The sequence below is a fragment of the Macaca fascicularis genome, chromosome 1 (genome assembly GCF_037993035.2).
Source record: "Macaca fascicularis isolate 582-1 chromosome 1, T2T-MFA8v1.1".
In the NCBI taxonomy this organism is placed as follows: Eukaryota; Metazoa; Chordata; class Mammalia; order Primates; family Cercopithecidae; genus Macaca; species Macaca fascicularis.
In genome coordinates this window covers 166517349-166537229 of record NC_088375.1, presented here as the reverse complement: position 1 = coordinate 166537229, position 19881 = coordinate 166517349, and the positions used below count along the sequence as shown (strand labels likewise).

At 42.3% G+C, this 19881-nt stretch overlaps 1 protein-coding gene across 6 annotated transcripts in view; it reads right to left on the bottom strand.

Moving 5' to 3' along the window:
- Positions 1 to 19881, bottom strand: part of WLS (Wnt ligand secretion mediator) — a 135574-nt gene that overhangs the window by 37322 nt on the left and 78371 nt on the right. For all 6 annotated transcript variants that reach the window (XM_045369090.1, XM_074004106.1, XM_015434262.3 and 3 more), the window contains 7 exons: positions 18328 to 18464; positions 14997 to 15165; positions 13365 to 13462; positions 12938 to 13001; positions 10539 to 10682; positions 9244 to 9327; positions 2138 to 2291 (listed from right to left, as the gene is read on the bottom strand). In XM_045369090.1, coding sequence (XP_045225025.1) covers positions 2138 to 2291; positions 9244 to 9327; positions 10539 to 10682; positions 12938 to 13001; positions 13365 to 13462; positions 14997 to 15165; positions 18328 to 18464 — 850 coding nt within the window. The remainder of the gene's footprint in view (positions 1 to 2137; positions 2292 to 9243; positions 9328 to 10538; positions 10683 to 12937; positions 13002 to 13364; positions 13463 to 14996; positions 15166 to 18327; positions 18465 to 19881) is intronic.

The window sequence follows — 19881 nt, the reverse complement described above, 5'->3', positions numbered from 1 at the left end:
GTACATAAAGTGCTGTAGCACACAGTCAATACTTGATCATTATTTCCCACTGGTATTATCATTCCATCATCCAGAAGGCCAGCCATTGCTTTAAGTGGTATTTCTCTGGAAGGCAGAAACTCTACCTACTCACATCAAGGACAAGGCCACATGGTTTCCTCCAATGTCCCACAGGATGACCATGGAATGAAATCAAGATTCTTGTCCACAAGCCCGGCAGTGTAAAAACACCGAGTGGTGTTTTTACTAGAAATGGAAAGGAAGAAGGCTGCCTAGCTCACAAGCCTTCTAGCAAAACAGTCAGTCAAATCAAAGTTGGGCAGGGGGTAGGTAGGTAAATGCTCTGTATTCTCACCTCAGACCAGAGATGGGTTTGAAACTGATTGTGACAATATGTCTACTCCAAAGAGGTCAAGGGGTGAGGGAAACTCATGTCCAGCATGCTCTCACATGGATATGGAAAATATAGGATGAAGACAGACGGTGGCTGAGACCACTCAACGTCCCTTGACCCCCAGCACAGATGCCTTCTCCTCCTGCTCCTCTTCATCTCATCTCTCAAGTTACTACCCCCATCCCTTCTCCCCACAAGATCACTGAAGGCTAATGTAGAACTCTTACTTCTAAAGCATTAATTCACTCAACATTTTAAAAGTATCCTTAAGAACTAGTCCTTGCCCTGAAGGAGTCGATGGTCCAGCAGGAGCATAAAGGCACAGACGACTCATCTGCCACCTCTACACAGTGAATGTCATGTGGAAAGTAAACTCACGATCCCCTAGGCATATTCCTTAGGACAACAGTTTCAAGAGATACACTGCCTGAAGAAAGGGTGCCAGGGCCAAATGATCTAATAATTCTGGAAAATGCTGTTACTGCCCTCCGCTTTATAAAGACTGACAGTATAAATTAATGTACTAAAGGCATTAACATATATTGCAGTGTAAAGTCTTATTAGTGCCGATCAACTCAATCATTCTCAAGCATGTTTGACTACCTAAATTTATCAACATATCATGGAGACAACATTCCGTTGAATGTCATTTGCTGGATTCTAATTGGGGTGATTGGGAATAGGTGTTAAAGAAGATGCTGCATTTTGACTGGGCCCAAAAGAAGAGTAGAGTTTCATTAGTCCCAGATGGAGGTAGAATGTGCAGTCCACTCATGCAACGCACACTCACTGAGTACTTCCTAAAAGTGAGGCCAACCCTTGGCTCTGGGGGGCTGCTACCCTGGTTTCCACTGCAAGGCAGAGTGAAAGGCACTAGAGCACTAATTTGAGAAAGGGCTTCCTATGTTTGGGGAATAGCAAGTACATGGGTAGAGTAAAGCAGGTGTAAAAAGAGAAGGAATGAGGAATAAGGCTGAAGCCAAACAGAAAAAGCATCTACTAGATCAGTTGTTTATCAGGCCACCTGTTACCTGTTAACAGCACTGGCCTAGACAGTGTTAATCATTTCTGTCTGCTGTGGCTAGTGAAGAAACCTTGAGCAAGAGCTTCCCTTCTCTAGGCCTCAGTTTCTTTATCTATAAAATGACTGGATTCTGTAAGGCTACTTGCAGCATCCACGTCTCAGTGCTCCGTGGTTATAAGATATAAAAAGGCAGCACACACCAGCACTAAAGGACAGGAAGATTCTGGGGACAGGAGAATAGCTATTGGTTTAGACATACATCAAAAAATCACTTTGAAGAAAAATGGGCAGAAGAAAAATGAAGCCTGTTCCATCTTCAGCTCTCAGGGCCCAGACTCCCTCCACCTGGTATCTTAGGATTCTGCTTCTCAAATGGGAGGAATAAACATGGCACAGTTTCCAACAGTCAATTGTGCTCAAAAATGTAAAGAAAGCAAATTTGACTCTTGTACTAAAATCAAGACATATTTTAGACTAGCATGCAATATTCTCAATGTATTTTAGAGATTTAAAAATGAGGACTTAAAGATCTGGCTTGTGTGGGCTTTTTGTCTTATGGCCCTGAGTCCCCTGGGTGCTCATTCACTGTCTCCCAGTGCGAGGAGTATACTTGGAGGGAAAGCTTCACTGGCAATCTCAGAGCTTTAGCCACTTAAATCTCGTAAAGACAGAAGCCTATTTATCCTGACTTAAGCTGTTCTAAAGAGACAGAAACTCACCATTGGACTGGTCTTCTCCATAGTTTTTATGGGACGGTGCATACAAGAACATCAGAGCAAAGACATACAGGTTCCACATCCCATAGATGCCCGTGAAAAAGGCACTGTTCACTTGGACTGTGACGCCGCCCCATTTCCAATGGCCTTCCGTTACCTAGGGAGAAAGGATGGTGACATTCAATTGAAACAGAGAAGAAACAGAAGAAACATAACACCAATAAAGGAACCAGCCAACATGAAAACCAAGTCTCTTCTACATATGGGAAACATGGAGGGCCATGTAAGACTCCATATTTTAATCTGAATCATTTCAGTAAAAATTAAGGTCAACTGAAGGTTCTCTAGCTATGTGTCAGGCACGGTGGTCCTTACCTTGGCTACACATTAGTATCACCTAGGGAGTGTCTCTTCCTAAAAACAGCAATTCATTGCTATCCCTAAGTTAAACAAACTGTGTTTGAGCCCATCACTTATTCACAGTTTTTTTTTGTTTGTTTGTTTTGTTTTTTTTTTTGAGACGGAGTCTCGCTCTGCCGCCCAGGCTGGAGTGCAGTGGCCGGATCTCAGCTCACTGCAAGCTCCGCCTCCCGGGTTTACGTCATTCTCCTGCCTCAGCCTCCCGAGTAGCTGGGACTACAGGCGCCCGCCACCTCGCCCGGCTAGTTTTTTGTATTTTTTACTAGAGACGGGGTTTCACCGGGTTAGCCAGGATGGTCTTCATCTCCTGACCTCGTGATCCGCCCGTCTCGGCCTCCCAAAGTGCTGGGATTACAGGCTTGAGCCACCGCGCCCGGCCTCTATTCACAGTTTTAATTCCTCCTCTGCTGTCTGTCTTCCCAGCTTAGATGTCAATTCCCTGCAGGCAAAGACCAGTTCTCTTTGCTGCCATGTCTTTAGGACCTGATGCACCATAGATTATTTCAAATCCAGTGTCTACCATTCACTCTGCTTAATGGTAAGACAAGATGAAGACTCCAAACTTCAGAACTTCAGTGTCCGTAAGTGTAAAATAAAAGCTTACAGGTTATTGAAGAGAATTAAGAAAAATATTTCTAGAAACTGCCTGGCATACAGTAAACACCCAGTAAATATTAGTTATTCCTATAACATCACTCGAAGTAAGCCACTCATGAAGATAATTATGAAGCTTTCATATGCTTTGAAATTCTGCAAGAGATGTTTTGAAGCTGTTTTTGTCTGTGTTAATGATTTGGTAATTGTCTTAAGGGCTGCCTAAAGATATATGGATTATACTAAGAACTGTCAACAGAGCTGCTGAGCTGGGTGACTAATTTGTTCCCAGCTCTGACACAAATGAAATGATTTCGACCACTTCTGCTTACTACAGGATACTTAAAATGGAAATAGAAGAAAGTATTGGATAAATGTTCCTTTGACAGCCGAATGAGGCTGCATTGTATAAACCTTCTCTAGGAATCACTTTTAAATTGTAAGATGGCAGGCTGGATTGAAATGTTAAGAACTTTCACAAGCAGGTGGATTTCATTGCCTGTTTATGATACAGTGGGTCTGTGTTCATTATCTTCTGTATAATCCATAACCCATTTGGGGCCCTAGGCCAAATTAAGGTCTAAGTATAGGTATTTTCTTCTGAAAGACCAGGAGTGTCAGTTAACCACATTAACCAATTATAGACTCGGCAGTTTCAGTTTGGCCTTGGTGACACATAATTCTTCACTTTTTGTGACTCATAAACAAACCACCATTATGAACTCTTATTTATTTTGGAAAATAATGCATTTTATATAAAATGCCCAGAGTATTTTTTGGCAAAGAAGGATTTCATAACCATTACTAATTTTAGGACAATGTACCGGCATTCAAGCTACTTAGGACTTCTTAGAAATGTCTCCAAATGTCGCTCTCCTTACTTTTAAGTGCAGAATATGCTAACTTTATAAAAACTGTGTTACTTAGAGCATCTTATGATTTTTACTGCATATAATGGAAATGAAAAGAAAGCATTAAGATAGTTTCCAGAAATATATGTACCTGCTGTCATAACACAGAGAACTCTTCTGTACGTGATGAAGGAGGGAGGCTAGGCTGCCATCCTTCCTAGCTACAAGAGAGAATATGGCAATATGGCAGCTCTTCTACTCTGTTAAGGCAGTGGACTCTTCAGCTCAGGGAAGGGCCAGTAAGAGACCCTACTACTTCCTGTGACAGAAGTTGGAAATACTCAGTATTGACAATTTTAGTGACATTGATTCTTGCTAGGATTGACATGACTGACCCATCTAAGGAAACACCAACCTGTGTGCCTGGTACACAGTGGTGCTCAGTAGACGTATGTTGAATGAACAGAGGTAAAGTACAGGCATGTGTAGGGACTCCGGGACAAATACATGGAGGTAGAAAGTGGAGATGGAAACAACCACTCTTAATAAGTATTTGACTGAAAAGTAAAGAGAAAATATTGCAGTCCCCAGCAAGTCATAATAATTGAATTTAAAAGTGAGAGGAGATGCCAATATGTGAAAAGTGTTATTCATTTAAAATATTGCTTTCTGTTATATTTATTTAAAATAAGTGGTTAATACAAATATTAGCAAAGCTAAGATTCTTTTGTATTCATAACAAGGATAAGCATATTTATTCCATGCTAATGATGTGCCACATACAATACTAAACCTTTTACATGAAACACATTATTTAGTCTTCTTAATGATGCTGTGAGGTAGGTAGGTAGGTAATATTTCCATTCAACACATGGGTAAACTGTGGCACAGAAAGATGTAGTATCTTGCCCAAGATTGCTCAGCCAGAGAGTCATGGCTCTGACTCCAAAAGAAGGTATTCTTAACCATTATACAACACAAAGGTAGGAATGTTATCTTAAACAGGGGTTGATCTCTGAAGGTAGCACCTGCTCTGAAGGTAGCACATGAGGCAACGACTGTGTAAGGTCAAATTTCCTTCTGAAATTCACTTCATTGCCCATAATGTACCTTACTAATACAACATACACACACAGGTTTGTATATTCAGATCTGTATAGCATGCACTGTATATCCTGGACATAGTAACGTATGGTATAAATAAATTGGATATATAAACAAAATAAAAACTTACAGTAGAACCACTGGAATGAGATGCCCATAGTATGCCTTTGCACACACTAAGCCTGACAGGAAACATCAGACTCCTGCTCCCATCTCATACTTGCTCTGGGACACATTGTTTAGAGTGGAATTGCAGAACTACACATCCTACTGAATGTGCAATCTGTAAATGTGGTGTTTCCTGCCGTGGGCAAAGAGCTGAACTGCAGAAATAAACGGTATAGATAGTGTAACTCTACCCTTTGATGGCTAGCTTGTTTTTCCCTCTCCTCTCCCAATTATTCATGCCTGAGACATCCTCAGCTCTGAGCACATTCCCACCAATATGTACCACAATAAGCGGCCTCAACAGAGCAGGCCTTGTAAATCCAAAATCATACTAATGCCAAGGCGGAGGTAACAGTCTCCCCCTTTTAACTTTGAGAGAAAAATCAGGTAGCCCCAGCCCCCCTCCGCCAAAACTCCCCCACCAAAAAAAATTCCCAAATCTCACCCTCTGCGTAAGTCTTCTTTCTAAAAGTCCCTGTTTTTCCTGATTTTACATTTGAACAATTTACTTTTGTGTGAAACCACCCAATTATACCCCTGGAGCCAAGTGAAGGTCAAATCCCTTTACACCCAGTAGTCTTGACAACCAACATTCCACTTAACAACAAGATTTCCAAATCCCAGACCCAGGCTCTCTTACCGGAAACATTTCCTCTGTAAGTAACAGAATGAAGTGATCACACACACACAAAAGAGCTGGGGACAGGCTCTCTGGGAGTTTGCTGCATGTGGCTTGACCTGAATGTCAGGCACCTGGGGGTCCCCTTAATGAAGGTCGGTGACCTTCTCCCCTGCACTGCACTTCTGTTCCCTACTGCCGCCACCTCTAAATGGAACACCTCTTTATTTTCTAGAGGGAAGGGGCTGAAATACCAGACTGCGATGTACCATCTCTTGGTTGCTATGACTGAGGCCATTAAAATGGCAGGCATTAAAAGACTGCACCTCAGTACCCAGCTACAAAGCCTCAAGGTCACTGCATTCCACAGCTTCCCGTCGCCTTTCATTCCTGGCCTCAGAGCTTCAATATCCTGGCGAGATCCCCTCGCATTATATTTCATGAGGCTTAAATGCAAGCTCTCCCACAGCAAGCCCGAGAGTATAATGGGGGTTTTAATACATTCCTTTTACCTAAGGCTGGGATCCATTTCAAAAAGTTACCCAATAGGTTTCCTTTCAGGTGAGCTCATTGCTCTGACATTCCAAAATGACATTAAAAAATAAACCCTCTGATGACTATATTAATACAGTACCTGGGGCACTGAGAGTTATGCCGGAAAATGTCTTAGATGTCTATAAATAAATCTTTAAAAAAAAAACCCAGCAGGAGGAATGTGAGGAGCTAATGGAATTCAAAAGGCCTCATTGCTACCCCCTTAGAGTTGAAATCCACTCCGGGCCGACTGTCGCAGCAGATATAAAAAGCCAGCCACAGGCTGAAGCTGTATTAGAAAATACTGAGGCAATAGAATATTAATCTTTTTCTCCAAAGAAAAGCCACAAACTATGCTCCTTGGAAGATGGCTTCCTTTGCTGTAAGAAGTACACTAATTAAACATGTACAAGGTTAAATCCTGGCAACACGCAGCTGCTTCAGGGATCAGTCCTTCTTGACTTCAGGTGGAAGGCACTCCCCACAGAGGTAAGACATACATGAGGCAGTGTGGGGAGAATGACGTCAGCTTCCCAAATTGGCACAAGGACCTGTGTGTGGCCTTAGGACCAAAAGCACCCTTCTTTCTGCCTTCCTGAAAACATATCTTGAAATTGCCTTTTATGTCTCAACCCATCTTCCTTGAGATTCTGTTTCTCCAAGGAAGTGCTCCGTGCCCCCTCAGCCTTGCAGACCTGGCTGTGTCAAGTGCCACTGTGCACTACGGAGGGACTGGAGGAACTGAAAAGCATTTTTGTCATAGGAGGGAACAGCCATGGGAGAAGTCAGGCCTCAGACACTCTTGTTTGAATATGGATGTTTGAGCCTTAGCTGGTAGAATAAAAAACTCTTTCAGAGTGGAGTGGAAAGCGAAGTTTCCAAGGTTTTATAAACAAACAACCTGATACAAACACGGCAGTGTTATAGGTCAAAGCAGATGTGGTGAACAGAACTTACAAAGACATATATGTATATCAGTTTTATTTTTTCCATGTTCATTTCAACCTCAGTAGAGCTAGCAACGCTAACACTCCCCAGTGGCACAGCCAACAACAGGGCTCTAGAGGCTCCAAACTCGGGGTCCCCTTGGGTGTCCTTGGATAGAATTTAAGGGGTCCATAAACTAGAATAGAAAAAATTGTATCTTTGTTTTCACTAGTCTCTAACTGAAAGATAATGTTTACTTCAATTACAGATGCAGAAAAATCCCGATAGTGTTAGTACTACTGTGATTTTCTCGATAGGAATCATGATATTTTCACATCAATTACAGTTGTAGATATAAATCTGTAATATACCTGTAGCATGTTTTACTGTAAATATATATTACATATGATATATAGAGATGATTCCCTTTGAAATTCAAAGTATTTTATTTTACTTATGAGAAAACATTCTAAGAGGAGACTCGTAGCCTTCATCAGGTTGCTATAGGGGTCCATATACAAAAATGGTTAGGAGTCCCTGTACTAGGGAAACTTCCTAGCAGAATGGAGCAAGTCATGTCCTAAGAGACTCTCTGCACTGCTGAAATCCTCCATTTTGGCTAAATGACAAAGCACTGGCAAAAGAGTCAGATGGACTGGGTTCTGATCTCTTAACTTATTGCACGTCCTTTGACAAGAAAGACATTCAACCTTCTTGCTATTCATAAGAACACAACTATTCATGCTTACAATGTGCCAGGTGCTCTGCTAATTACATTTGGTTGCCACAATGATGGTTTAGTCAACAACAGACCACATACATGATGGTGGTCCTGTAAGATTATAACACCATATTTTTTCTGTATTTTTCTATGTTTAGATATGTTTGAAATATACAAATACTTACCACTGTGTTACAATTGCCTGCAGTGGTCAGTAGAGGAACATGCTGTACAGGTTAGTAGCCTAGGAGCAATAGGTTACACCATATGGCCCAGGTATGTAGCAAGCGATACCATCTATTGTGTAAGTACACTCTACGATGTTCCCTTAATGAGGAACTCACATAATGATGCATTTCTCAGAATGCATCCCTCTTTGTAAATATTACTTCATGTGATCATTACAGCAGCCTTCTGTGGGTCTACTGTTATATTTATTTTGCAGATAAGAAAACTAAACCTTAGAACTGTTAAGTAATCCATCCAGCTAGAAAACAGCATTAATGAAAACTTTCTCCAAAGCTATTAGATATCATATTCTAGCAATCTAGGATAACAATTCCTGCCCTACTTACCTCGCAGGATTTCCGTGATGCTCAAATGAATAATAGATATATTAGACTTCAAGAGTACTTCCCACCCTTCAAAACAAGTTATGAATATTTTTAAATCATTATCATTGTTGAGATTTTCAAGTATAGCAAAATTTTGAGTTTTGGAAATAACCAGTAAAAAGACAAGATGCTATCAAAGGGACTTCTGAATTACGTTTCATATTTAAGTGGCAATATAATTATTACAAGGAATAGCTGATGGACTGTATAAGGATCTATGTTAATGCTAGATAAAAATAGAGTCAAATTTACACTTTAGTGTTGTGCTACAGGGCTTGATAAGTTTATTCTCGTAAGTAAATAAAATATGTGCCCTTCAAGTTGGCTGTAGGCTTTTAATTTATTTAGAAACTTTTATCTCCTACAAGGTTTTATGGAAAGAGAAAATTTAGTCCATTTGGCCAGGTGACATCAAGACCCAGAAAAATATGGCTTGGCCAGCTGTCCAGAATGATGACCTCTCTGCCCCTTTCCTCAGTAGCTCTATCAAATTTCTGTGCAAGGTAGAGGGACCTCTGCAGAGACATTCTCACCTTGACATCTCAGGGTCCACTTACCTGACTAACGATGAAGAAGATGACAGTCATGGCAGCGCAGGCCAAGGTGATAAGCATAAGGAACTTGAACCTAAAAATTAGCCCCTATTAGAAAAGAAAGAGTAGTTTAATACTCCATCAGCTACCAATCCTTTTCTCACTATATAAATCTATAAAAAGCTTAAAGAAATCTGTAAAACCAAATCCCTAAGAATGACAGTAAAATGATTTCCCATAGTAATATTTCTTCTGCAGAGGTGAGTGTGGCTGAAAATTTCTTGGGTCAAATATTTCCTATGTTCTTATCACTCATAAAGCAGTGATACGAGAGCCTGGGAAATTATATTCACAACACGTCGTGAGGCTGCTAATTTCCCTGCTAAGCTGGTTATGCTTCTCTGCAAGGGTTCAAAGTTACCAAATCCAAGTTTTCTGTGGTTGTAATAAAATTCTGCTCCAGTGAACAAAAAGAAATGTGCATATTAATCAACATGAAGTGGATTTGGTTGAATTTTCTCATGTCACTCCAGCTCTGGAGACAGGCAAGCCTTAGAAAGTGCCTGTGGTTTCCTGAGAGCAGGATTTAAGAGAACCTGTGTTTCAAGGAGGGAGGCCTATTATTCAGGGGCTCTTATGTGTAAGATCTACTGCATATAAAAACTCTGAGGTTCTGTAGTTTCTGCTTCTCTTTTCATACAGGAATCAGGCTTGTTTCTCCAAGAACAGCCACTTAGGCATGAACCCAAGGGATCCCTGATAAATCAAGGATGTGTTGCTTGCATTGGGGATTTGAGGATGTTAAGTGTTTCTCTTGAATGAGGAACATAATCTATAAACAGAGATTACTGAACGGTCTGAGCATCTGCTGGATATTTTAGGGGAATGTAGCCTGTTAAGAGTCTGGAAATCAGATCACCTGGACTAAACCCTGTTTAGTTACAGGACAGGGTTGATTTTGGGACAGAACTTTGACTAAAGCCTCATCCCAACCAAATCCCAGTTCTGCCATAGTCCAATCTCCCATCTAGTATGTACCTACATTCCATCACCAAGCTGAAGAACTGGCTGAACAAGTTTACTCCTTATTGGAAATGGAAACACATTTGTACCACAGAAAATGCCAAGATTTAGACAGGCCAGCTAGATGCTTCTCAGAGTAAGATTTGGCCTCTAAGTTTGCCCAGAGATCCTACATGAGAATCTCTCAATGTGTATTTCAAAGTTAAGGCTTTCTATCTCTGGGGTGTGTGTGTTTACACATCAAGCGGAAAGATAAGCAAGCACCAGTTCCAGAACGAGCCAAGCAATCTGCCCACCTCATAGTGTAGCCGCCGGACTTTGCTCATAGCTGGCAGGCTGGACTGCTTCCCACTGATGTTCCGAAACACCTGAAATACCATGAAGCATAGAAACAGGAAGTAGAGGCAGAGGCAGATTCCAGCCACGATGATGAAGGCCATCTGGTAGTGTCCAGTAAAGGAAACAACGGGCTAGCCAAGGCCAAGCTGAGCGGGCCCAGGCACTTCTCCCCAGGTCTGTTGGCAATACTTATTTTGTCTCCAAATACATAGGAAATTTTCAAGGGGATAAATTATTAAAACCTGACATTCTAATGCCAGTGATAGGTTTCTTGACACAATAGTACCACAGAGGGAGGTGTTCAATATTGCTTTCTAAACCAAGTAAGAAAAGAAATGGTGTCTTGCTTGTTAGAAATGAAGAATCTGGGCCCTCCCATAGACCTAAGGAATCGGAATCTGCCTTTTAACCAGGTCCCCAGGAGATTCGTATACACAATAAATTTGAAAAGCACTAATAAAGCATATATTGGTCACTATGGATCAGATGAAAAACCACATTAAAATCACCAGAAGAGTTCAAATGTAGATCCCCAGCTTCCTCCCTAGATATATGGAATCAGATTTTCCGGGGCTAGGACATCAAGTATGACTATGTTTGGAAACCACTGGGCTCGTCCTTGGAGTTTTATAAGAATGAGATTGAGATGCTCTGGCATAATTGAAGAGGAGATACATGGGAGCTCAGTGCAGGGGCCCTGGGCATGGGCTTGAAGGTCTTAAAGTGAAACCAGGGAAGAAGGACCACTTGCAGTCTTCTGTCACCACAGAAAGTCTTGTCCAACAGAATGGGGATTGAAGGACACATGGCACAGATGGGAGTTTGGGTTGCTGCCAGTATACTTGAGACCCACTAGGGGGGCTGACCTGCCATTAGAGTCAATCTGAGAACCACCAAGGCCTGCGGTAGTGTGAGCTGCCTTGAAGGCAGGTGACCTGATTCCAACCCCTTTCCACTACAACAACTCTGCCCAAATTGCCTTTTTTTTTTTTGAGACAGAGTTTTGCTTTTGTTGCCTAGGCTGGAGTACAATGGCACAATCTCGGCTCACCACAACCTCCTCCTCCTGGGTTCAAGCAATTCTCCTGCCTCAGCCTCCCAAGTAGCTGGGATTACGGGCTTGCGCCGCCACACCTGGCTAATTTTATATTTTTAATAGAGACGGAGTTTATCCATGTTGGTCAGGCTGGTCTTGAACTCCCAAGCTCAGGTGATCCGCTGGCCTCAGCCTCCCAAAGTGCTGGGATTACAGGCATGAGCCACCACACCTGGCCCAAATTGTCTATTTTTAAAAGCATTTAATAAGTGTGAACTTGGCATGCATATTTCATTAAATAATATAATATCTAATGCAGTTTCGCCTTCTTTCCTATAATGAACAGTATCCTGGAATGAAGGGAATATAGTTATTTTCTGCAGGACTTGAAATTTTACTCACTCCATCATTTTATAAAATTAAAAAGTTGAACTAGATTTAACATTATAAACATTCTCCTTGTTGTGCAGCTAACATTTGGTGGTGGCATAATGGAGGAAGGGTAGAGCTTCTCTCTCATCTTTGAGGTAACGATACTACAGATTTAGTTTGCTCACAATGTTCTTGTGACACTAAGAAACCAATATAGACATCGTGGCAAGACAAAGCATAGTCCTTAGCACACGGCAAGATATGAGCCATCAAGGAAGAATACAACCCAGGCCTTTCTCTCCACTCCAGAGCAGAGTCCTTTTCTCCCAAGAGCATGTCACATACTATTCCAGAAGATAAAATATTTAAATCCAGCATCCTAAAAGGGATAAGCTAAGACTGTCACTTCTGCTTCCTGAAGAAGACTTAGCGTTTATGCCAACCAACCAGAAGCCTCGGCTACTCCTCTGGAACTAATCACCTTAGCCTTATCTCCACTTGGTCTCAGGAATGAATAGCAGCAGTGTGATCTGCCAGCACACCAAGGTCACTGTAAGAAGTCTCGCACATAGGCAATTTCAGAAACAGACTCTCCCACAGGGGCCCAGAGATGAACCTCCATGGCTCCAGGGAAAAGCTAGTCATGCTTCAGTCTGCAGTAAACAGTGTATAACAGATAATTCAGACAGGCTGCAGTAAGCCCAGAAACTCGGATCCCTCTGCCGTGAGGATGGGCTGCAACCTTCTCATTTTGCCTGCTGTCACCCAGGCTTGAAAGCAAGCAGTAATTCTTATTATCAGCCTTAATTGTGCTGTTATAATTGGCCTGAGAATCAAAGCCCTGGCTGAGTACATATGGGGAGCATCAGCAGAGCCTTAGAAAACGATCTTGGGGACTGGGTGGCTAGGGGAAGAAATAAAACCCCTGAACCCATCAAGGAAGGATACGGCCAGCTCTGTTCCAACATCTGTAGTCCAGATACTGTAGAAGGGATTCGTGAGTTGTACCCCTCTACAAAGAAAATGAGATGGAAAGGCAAGACAAATTAATACAAAGGCAAACGGGAACTTTCCTTTTCACGTATTCTTAGCTTTTCAGCTGCAGGGGTGAGGGCTGTATTTAGGCTAAAAAACATTACAGAGATCCTAAAGAGAAATGAAGCTTGTAGAATACATCAGCCCAAACATTTTGCAACTGTAAAGAGCTGTGCATTTGATTTGATCCCAGACCTTGTCTGAGTATGTGACCACATCCAGTGCTTCCATACCAAAGGTTCCCGACCACCATTCTCCTTTTCCAACACTCCTCCTAAAGTGACAGGAGTGGGCGTGGTGATGCACAGTTTGGCTCAGTGTCCCACAAACACCTGCTCACCTCTCACACATGTCAAATATGAAGAGGCAGAAGGAACCAACGGCAATGGGTCCGACTTGCTTCCAATACCCTGCAATGTGGTTCCGCTCGTGCTGATCCTGAGGAAAACCAAATTGAGAAGGGAGATAGAGGGGAGAGGAAGACCAAGCAATTCTATGGGGGAGTCAGCATTCGAAGGACACCTGCTGACCACCTATTATGTATCAAGCACCATGCTAGACTCTAGGTGTATGAGAACAAAGAAGATGAAAATCTCTTCTTCAGGAACTCACCTCTGTGGGGGAGTCTGGCACATATGCAGAACATGACAAAGCCCAGCCATAAGGGCTCTGAGAGTAATAAGAACAGGATGCCATGGGAACACAAAGAATGGCCTCAGCTCCCAGGCAGAGGACACTTTGTGGTCCACAAAATAACTCATTCTGAATTAAATTTCTATGTGACTTGTAACTTGTGTTTATAAAAGTGACTGATCCCCGGAAGACAAAGTAAAGACATTAAAGCATTTAAATATGTGAAGTGTGTCTCTTATGGTAAGGAAAACAGGCATATTTCCTCCCCATCCTTATTAAAACCAGCAATGATTCTCCTTGATAAACAAAGACACCAAGAGAAAGAAAAGGAAGGAATGTAGAATGAGAAAAAAGGGAAAGCAAAGATGATCTTAGCCTCCAGGCAGGGCCCCAGGTGGGTCAGTCCACACCAGCTCCCTGTGGACAATCCTTGGCTGGCTGGCTTCCTGGTGCTGGACCAAGTTCCCTCCACTCCCAGGCCCTGATGCCGAGGCCTCATTCTTAGCGTATCTCTGCTGGAGGACCCCTCATGGGGAAAGACCCGCTAATGTAGACAGTTTAGCGGTAGGCAGAAGTCTGTCTCTCTGCTCTCACACTGCTCTCCTGGAAGAGCGGCAGGACTTCAGAGGTCTGGTTTTTATGACTGAGCCATAATGGAATTTAAAAACAGTCCGCTCTGCCATGAAGCCCATGTGCCTGACACGAAGACCAAGTTCCAGCTGGCATATCATCTTAGCCACAATGTGATGACGACACCATTCTTATTTTAAACCGTGGTACCTTCAGTCCCTCTTGAAATATGATTTGGTGTCTGTGCAAACTGAGGAGACCAGGAAGGTCTGTATTTCCGAGTAATAGGGGTTACTAGGCCACCTGGACACATTGCCAGCTGGAAAGAGCCAGGTCCACATTCTCTGGTGGTTAACCTGTATTCCTGGGGACAGGACAAGCAGGGCAGAAGCCAGCAGACAAGAAACTCAAGCTCAAGGGCAAGAAATAATACTAATCATTAGAATGTGTGTGTTTATCTTAAGTTACTCACATTCTCTCTTTCAATTCACACAAAAACCGCATGCGTTAGGCCTTTACGTCTCATTTTATAGATGAGGGACCTGAGATTCAGAGTGATAATGTCATTTGCCTAAAGCCACTCAGCTGGTCAGCAGGTGGTGAAGCAGGAATGTGAACCAGAGGGGTCTGCCTCCAGAGTTCCCACTTGTAACTACTAGTTTATTCTGTCTCACCCACTGCTGACTAGAGGCAAAGGGGGGCAGGTGTCAGCTTGGCAGCCTGCATGGAGCAGCTGGTACAGACGTCTGTCCCTCGCAGGGGCTCTTACCATCATGTGCTCGCCACAGAAGATGATCCAGAAGGACAGAAGCATCGCATAGAAGATGCCCTGTCGGATGTCACCGAACAGCAGCATCCAGGTCCAGTCGAACCCGATGGAAAACCATTCCACTGGGATATTGATAAAGGTCATGGAAATCCCAAGGGCAAAGATGACTCTGATGGTGAGAAAATATCAGGACAGCCACTTCATTCATCTGGAGGGCAGATTTTCAAACAATTCCCAGAAGTCAGTTTTGAGACATGAGATGTTACTTATTGGGTCTGAAGCCATATGATTAATTTCTTCTGCACAGAGATGCAAAATGTCCTATGTAGCTCACACTGCTGCAGAATGAAGGAGTGCTACACCAACCTTTCTGTGGAAGCGAACCTGATCTCCTTAATGCCCCACACTTTACTTTGGTACCACTGCAGATGAAGAGCTTCCTATAATGTTTGTGTCCCCTTGCCTTCTCATCCAGGCCTCAGTGAATATAATTGTCCTCTTTCACCTATTCAGGTTATCATTCATCTGATCATTAAGAACACTCATTATTGTGATATCCTCAGGAACGATGAATTATATAAGCATATTTGTTTCAATAATACATGACTCCAAACACATTTGAAATGTAAATTCTCTTGACTGCTTGTTTAGCTTTTATTTTACTCTTCCCCTGTCACACTAAGAACTGCCAATTCTCTATTAAAATGTAATTCTTATGTCACTGATTTATTCATACTTTTTTCCATCCCCTTGAAACACATAAGTTAATTAAGCACAGATCACATAGCAGGCATTGTGTTAGCACTATAGAATCCTAAATGAACAGGACCTGTTTTTTCACTCACGGGAGATACAGTTAGTAGAGGAGACAGATAAAGAGACAATTGAATAGAGCAGGATCAGGAATATCATAGAGTTTTAAAGCATAGAAGGCTGCTACCAGGACTTCTGACTTTGACACAGACAGGAATGGAGCTGACTTGTGAGTCAAGGTAAGGGAGGTGGAAAGGGTGTTTGGAGGAGAGGGCAGAGCCTGGATGGAGGCACAGAGGCCTGGAAGAACCTGGTGCATTTGGGGATCTGCATGTGGCACATCAGGAAATGACAGGACATGAGACCAGAGAAACAAAGAGGGCTGTGCTCATGAAGAAACTTGCATATCCCACTAGAGAACTGAAATGTATCTTGAAGAGACTTTTTATTGGAATCCAATAAAAAGTTTAAACAATGGAGTGACATGATTCATTCACTCAAAAAATATTTATTAAACTCCTACTATGTGTCAGTCACTATTCTGAGATGCTGAGAATATAACTGTGAACAAAATAAGCAAGGATTGTGCTCTTGTGATGCTTGCATAGAGATGCAGTGAGAGAGGGAGCATAAGAAAAAGATAATAAATAAATGAATAAGCATCATGGAAAAAAATGCTAGGCAAGAGAGTGGAGAGCAATGGGGATGTGATTTTACATAAAGTGGACAGACAAGAGATCAGCAAGTGTGAAGGCCCTGGTGTGAGGGTTTGAGCACAATAAAGGGGGCTGGTGGGTGTTGGAGAGGACAATGACAAGATCAGAGGTGGAAGGCACCCAGTCATCAAGGGGCTTATAGGTCAGGGCAAAGGAGATGAAAAGCCAGTGGAGAGCTTTGAGCAGAGGAGTGACAGGATCTGATTAACATCTGAAAGGGGGCACTCCGGCTATCCTGTGAATAGGCTGCAGGGAGGCACGTGGTGGAAGCAAGGAGAGGGGTTGCAACAAGGCTGTTCCCACTGATCCAGGTGAGAAGCGATTGTGGGTTAGTTAGACTAGGGTGGCCGCAGTGGAAATGGTGAGACTTCCTGGTGAGTTAGATGAGAAGTGTGAAAAACAGAGACATACAGGATGACTCACTGCTACATTTCCAGTTTGAACAACTGAAAAGATGGAGTTGCCATTTACTGAAATGGGGATTCTGGGAGGGAACAGGTTGGAAGTGGGACACAATCAAGTGTTGTCCTTGGTACATGTGACATTTTCAATGCAAATGAAGACATTAAGTAAAGAGCTGCAATATTTGGGTCCAGAGTTGGGAGAGGCTGAGGCTAAAGATACAGATTAAGAGTCATCAGAGAGCAGATGATTTTTCAGACCACGAAGGTAGGTGAGATCACCCCTGAGGAAAGCACAGCTAATAAAGAGAAGAGGTCCAAAGCTGGTGCCCCAGTCCCAAAGTCTAAGAGGCTGGAAAGATGGAAGGAGACAGAAATGGAGCCTACATGCTGGTCAGCAAAGAAGAATGACCAACAGAAGAGTAGAGGAGACTCTGGGAAGAAAAACTGATTATGTCAGATGCTGGGATGAGTAAAAAAAAAAAAAAAAAGTGAGGACTAAAAAATGATCTTTGGATTTGGACTATGAAGGTTGTTGGTGATCCTGTGAAAAGCAGTTTTAGTAAAGTGCTGGAGATGAATCCAGACTGGAAGGGACTCAAGAGAGAACAGAGGAGAAGACATATGCACAAGGTTTTTGAGAAGCATTGCTGTAATGAGGGGCAGAAAGAGGGTATGTAGCTTCAGGGAGAAGTGAGAAATGGGAGAATTTTGTCTAAGAAGGGGAGATGGCAGGGCATGTTTGTATATTAATAGAAAGAATCCAGCAGAAAGGGAGAAGTCAATGATGTGGAGAGAAAGTAGGTACACCTGCAGGAGCACTGTCTTTCTTTAAGTGAGAGGAGCTGGGCTTAGGGCAGTTTCTTCACTACAACACAGACAAGTATCTGATTGACCACGGAGTATCCCGAAGAGCAAAGAGATTAAAGAGTCAGAAAGGTCAGCTGGGTGTGGTGGCTCACACCTGTAATCCCAGCACTTTGGGAAGCTGAAGCAGGCAAATCACTTGAGCTCAGGAGTTCGAGATCAGCCTGGGCAACATAGTGAAACCCTGTCTCTACAAAAAATACAAAAACTAGCTGGGGAGTATACACCTGTGGTTCTAGCTACTGGGAAGCTGAGATGGGATGATTACTGGAACCTGTAAAGTCAAGGCTGCAGCAAGCTGAGATCCCAGCACTGCACTCCAGCCTGGACAAGAGCGTGAGACTTTGTCTCCAAAAAATAAATTAATTAATTAAAAAGAGCCAGAAAGGTGAGAGAGGTAGAACCCTGAGGATTAACTTAATAACAACTTGCATAGGAAAGCTGCAGGAGAAAAAGGAGTCCAGGATGACTCCTGGTCAAATCACTGGCCTAAGTCACACACTGGCTGCTTGAAATGGACACAAGCAAAAGCAAGAGCTTGGCAGATCACGAGAAGCCAGTATTCCTGAAGAGCACTGCAAAACCAGCTCTTACTTTTCCAGAAGCACGGGGGGTCGGGACATCATGGTGATCCTCCTCCAGTACCACACCATAATGATGAAGATGCTGGGCGTAAGGAAGGTCTTCATGGCAAACCACACCTTGGTGAAGCCTCCATTTTGGTGGATCCCCTAGGCAGAGACCAGTGATAATTTTGAAGGTGAATATTATCTTAGCATTTCCTTCTACTGGCAAATGCGTTTGTGGGAGAGGTAAGTGGAGACCTTGTCTGCAAAATGTTCATGATCAAGAGCTTTCACATTCATAGCATGCACTGCCCTCATACACCCTTGGCCTCTCCTCAGAGATAACAGAAATACATATTAAAAGAGCCCTGTGCTATGGACCTGAGACCAGAGAAATAAAGAGGGCATCCTATTCACAGTAATGGCTTTCATGCTCTGGGGTCTGAAAGAAGAGCATGGGGCTTTGGGGCAGGGTCACTGTTTCCGAGAGGCTGAATTATCTTACCTTGGACTCATCCCACCGATTTTAAAATGCTAATGCCTAAAGGTCCACTTTAGAGGTATGGATTAATAGGGCAGGTATGGATTAATAGGGCCTACAGGGTGTATGATATCTACCCAGCTACCACCCCTACAGTGTGCCCCCCAAAAAAGCCACATTTGAGGTAGAACGAGAAATTTTAGGTAAAAAGCAGAGATATCCTATATCTCCTAACACCTCTCTTGGCCATTTAATCCTCATTCGACCCTCACATCTTACTAATCTGGTCTACTAGGGCTACAAGAGCTTTTTCCCTATGCTAAGATAATGATTAAGTACATGATCAATTTTTTTTCTTTTTGTAAGCTTTTCATTAGAAAGTTGCAGATATCCTAGATGGTCAATATGTTGAGATTAGTAAGTGTTAAGGTAAATCTATTCTATAAAATGCTAACCAATATTGTAAAGTATATTTATACTACATTCACCAATTTATATTATATATACCATTAAATAAGAAAGCAAGGAAAAAAAGTCAGTTCAATATGATCCTACTTTTTGTAAGGGAATTACTACGTATATAAAAAGCCTGGAAGGAGATATATGAAAACCTGAACAGTGACTATTTCTCTAAATAGTAGGACATTATAGGTAATTCTTATGCTTTTCTGTTTCTTTACCCAATTATTGTGAGACTTTGTTGAGGTTGAAAAGAAAGGTCCTCCTTGCAGCAAGTTCTAACTTTTCCCCAATTAAACAAATAAGATGGAAAGAACCTAAACCACCCCTATTCCCTTTAACAATTGTGCTTGCAAGGTGAAACACATAAAAAAGAAAATTTACTTTTATCTTGGTGTTATTCATTATGCAATCATGACTATATCATGATCTTATCATTATAATGATCTTAAGTGATCTTAAGCCCATTTAAAATCTTAAGTGGGCACAATAATTGCATTGTTTTCCATTTCTGTAATCTCTCACACAAATTAATTCACTTTATTATCTCAGCCATCATGAGTATGTTATTATTCCCATTTCTCAGATGAGACAGGTGAGGCATAGAGGTGCCATGAGTGAGATGGAGTTCCCCTCCAATAC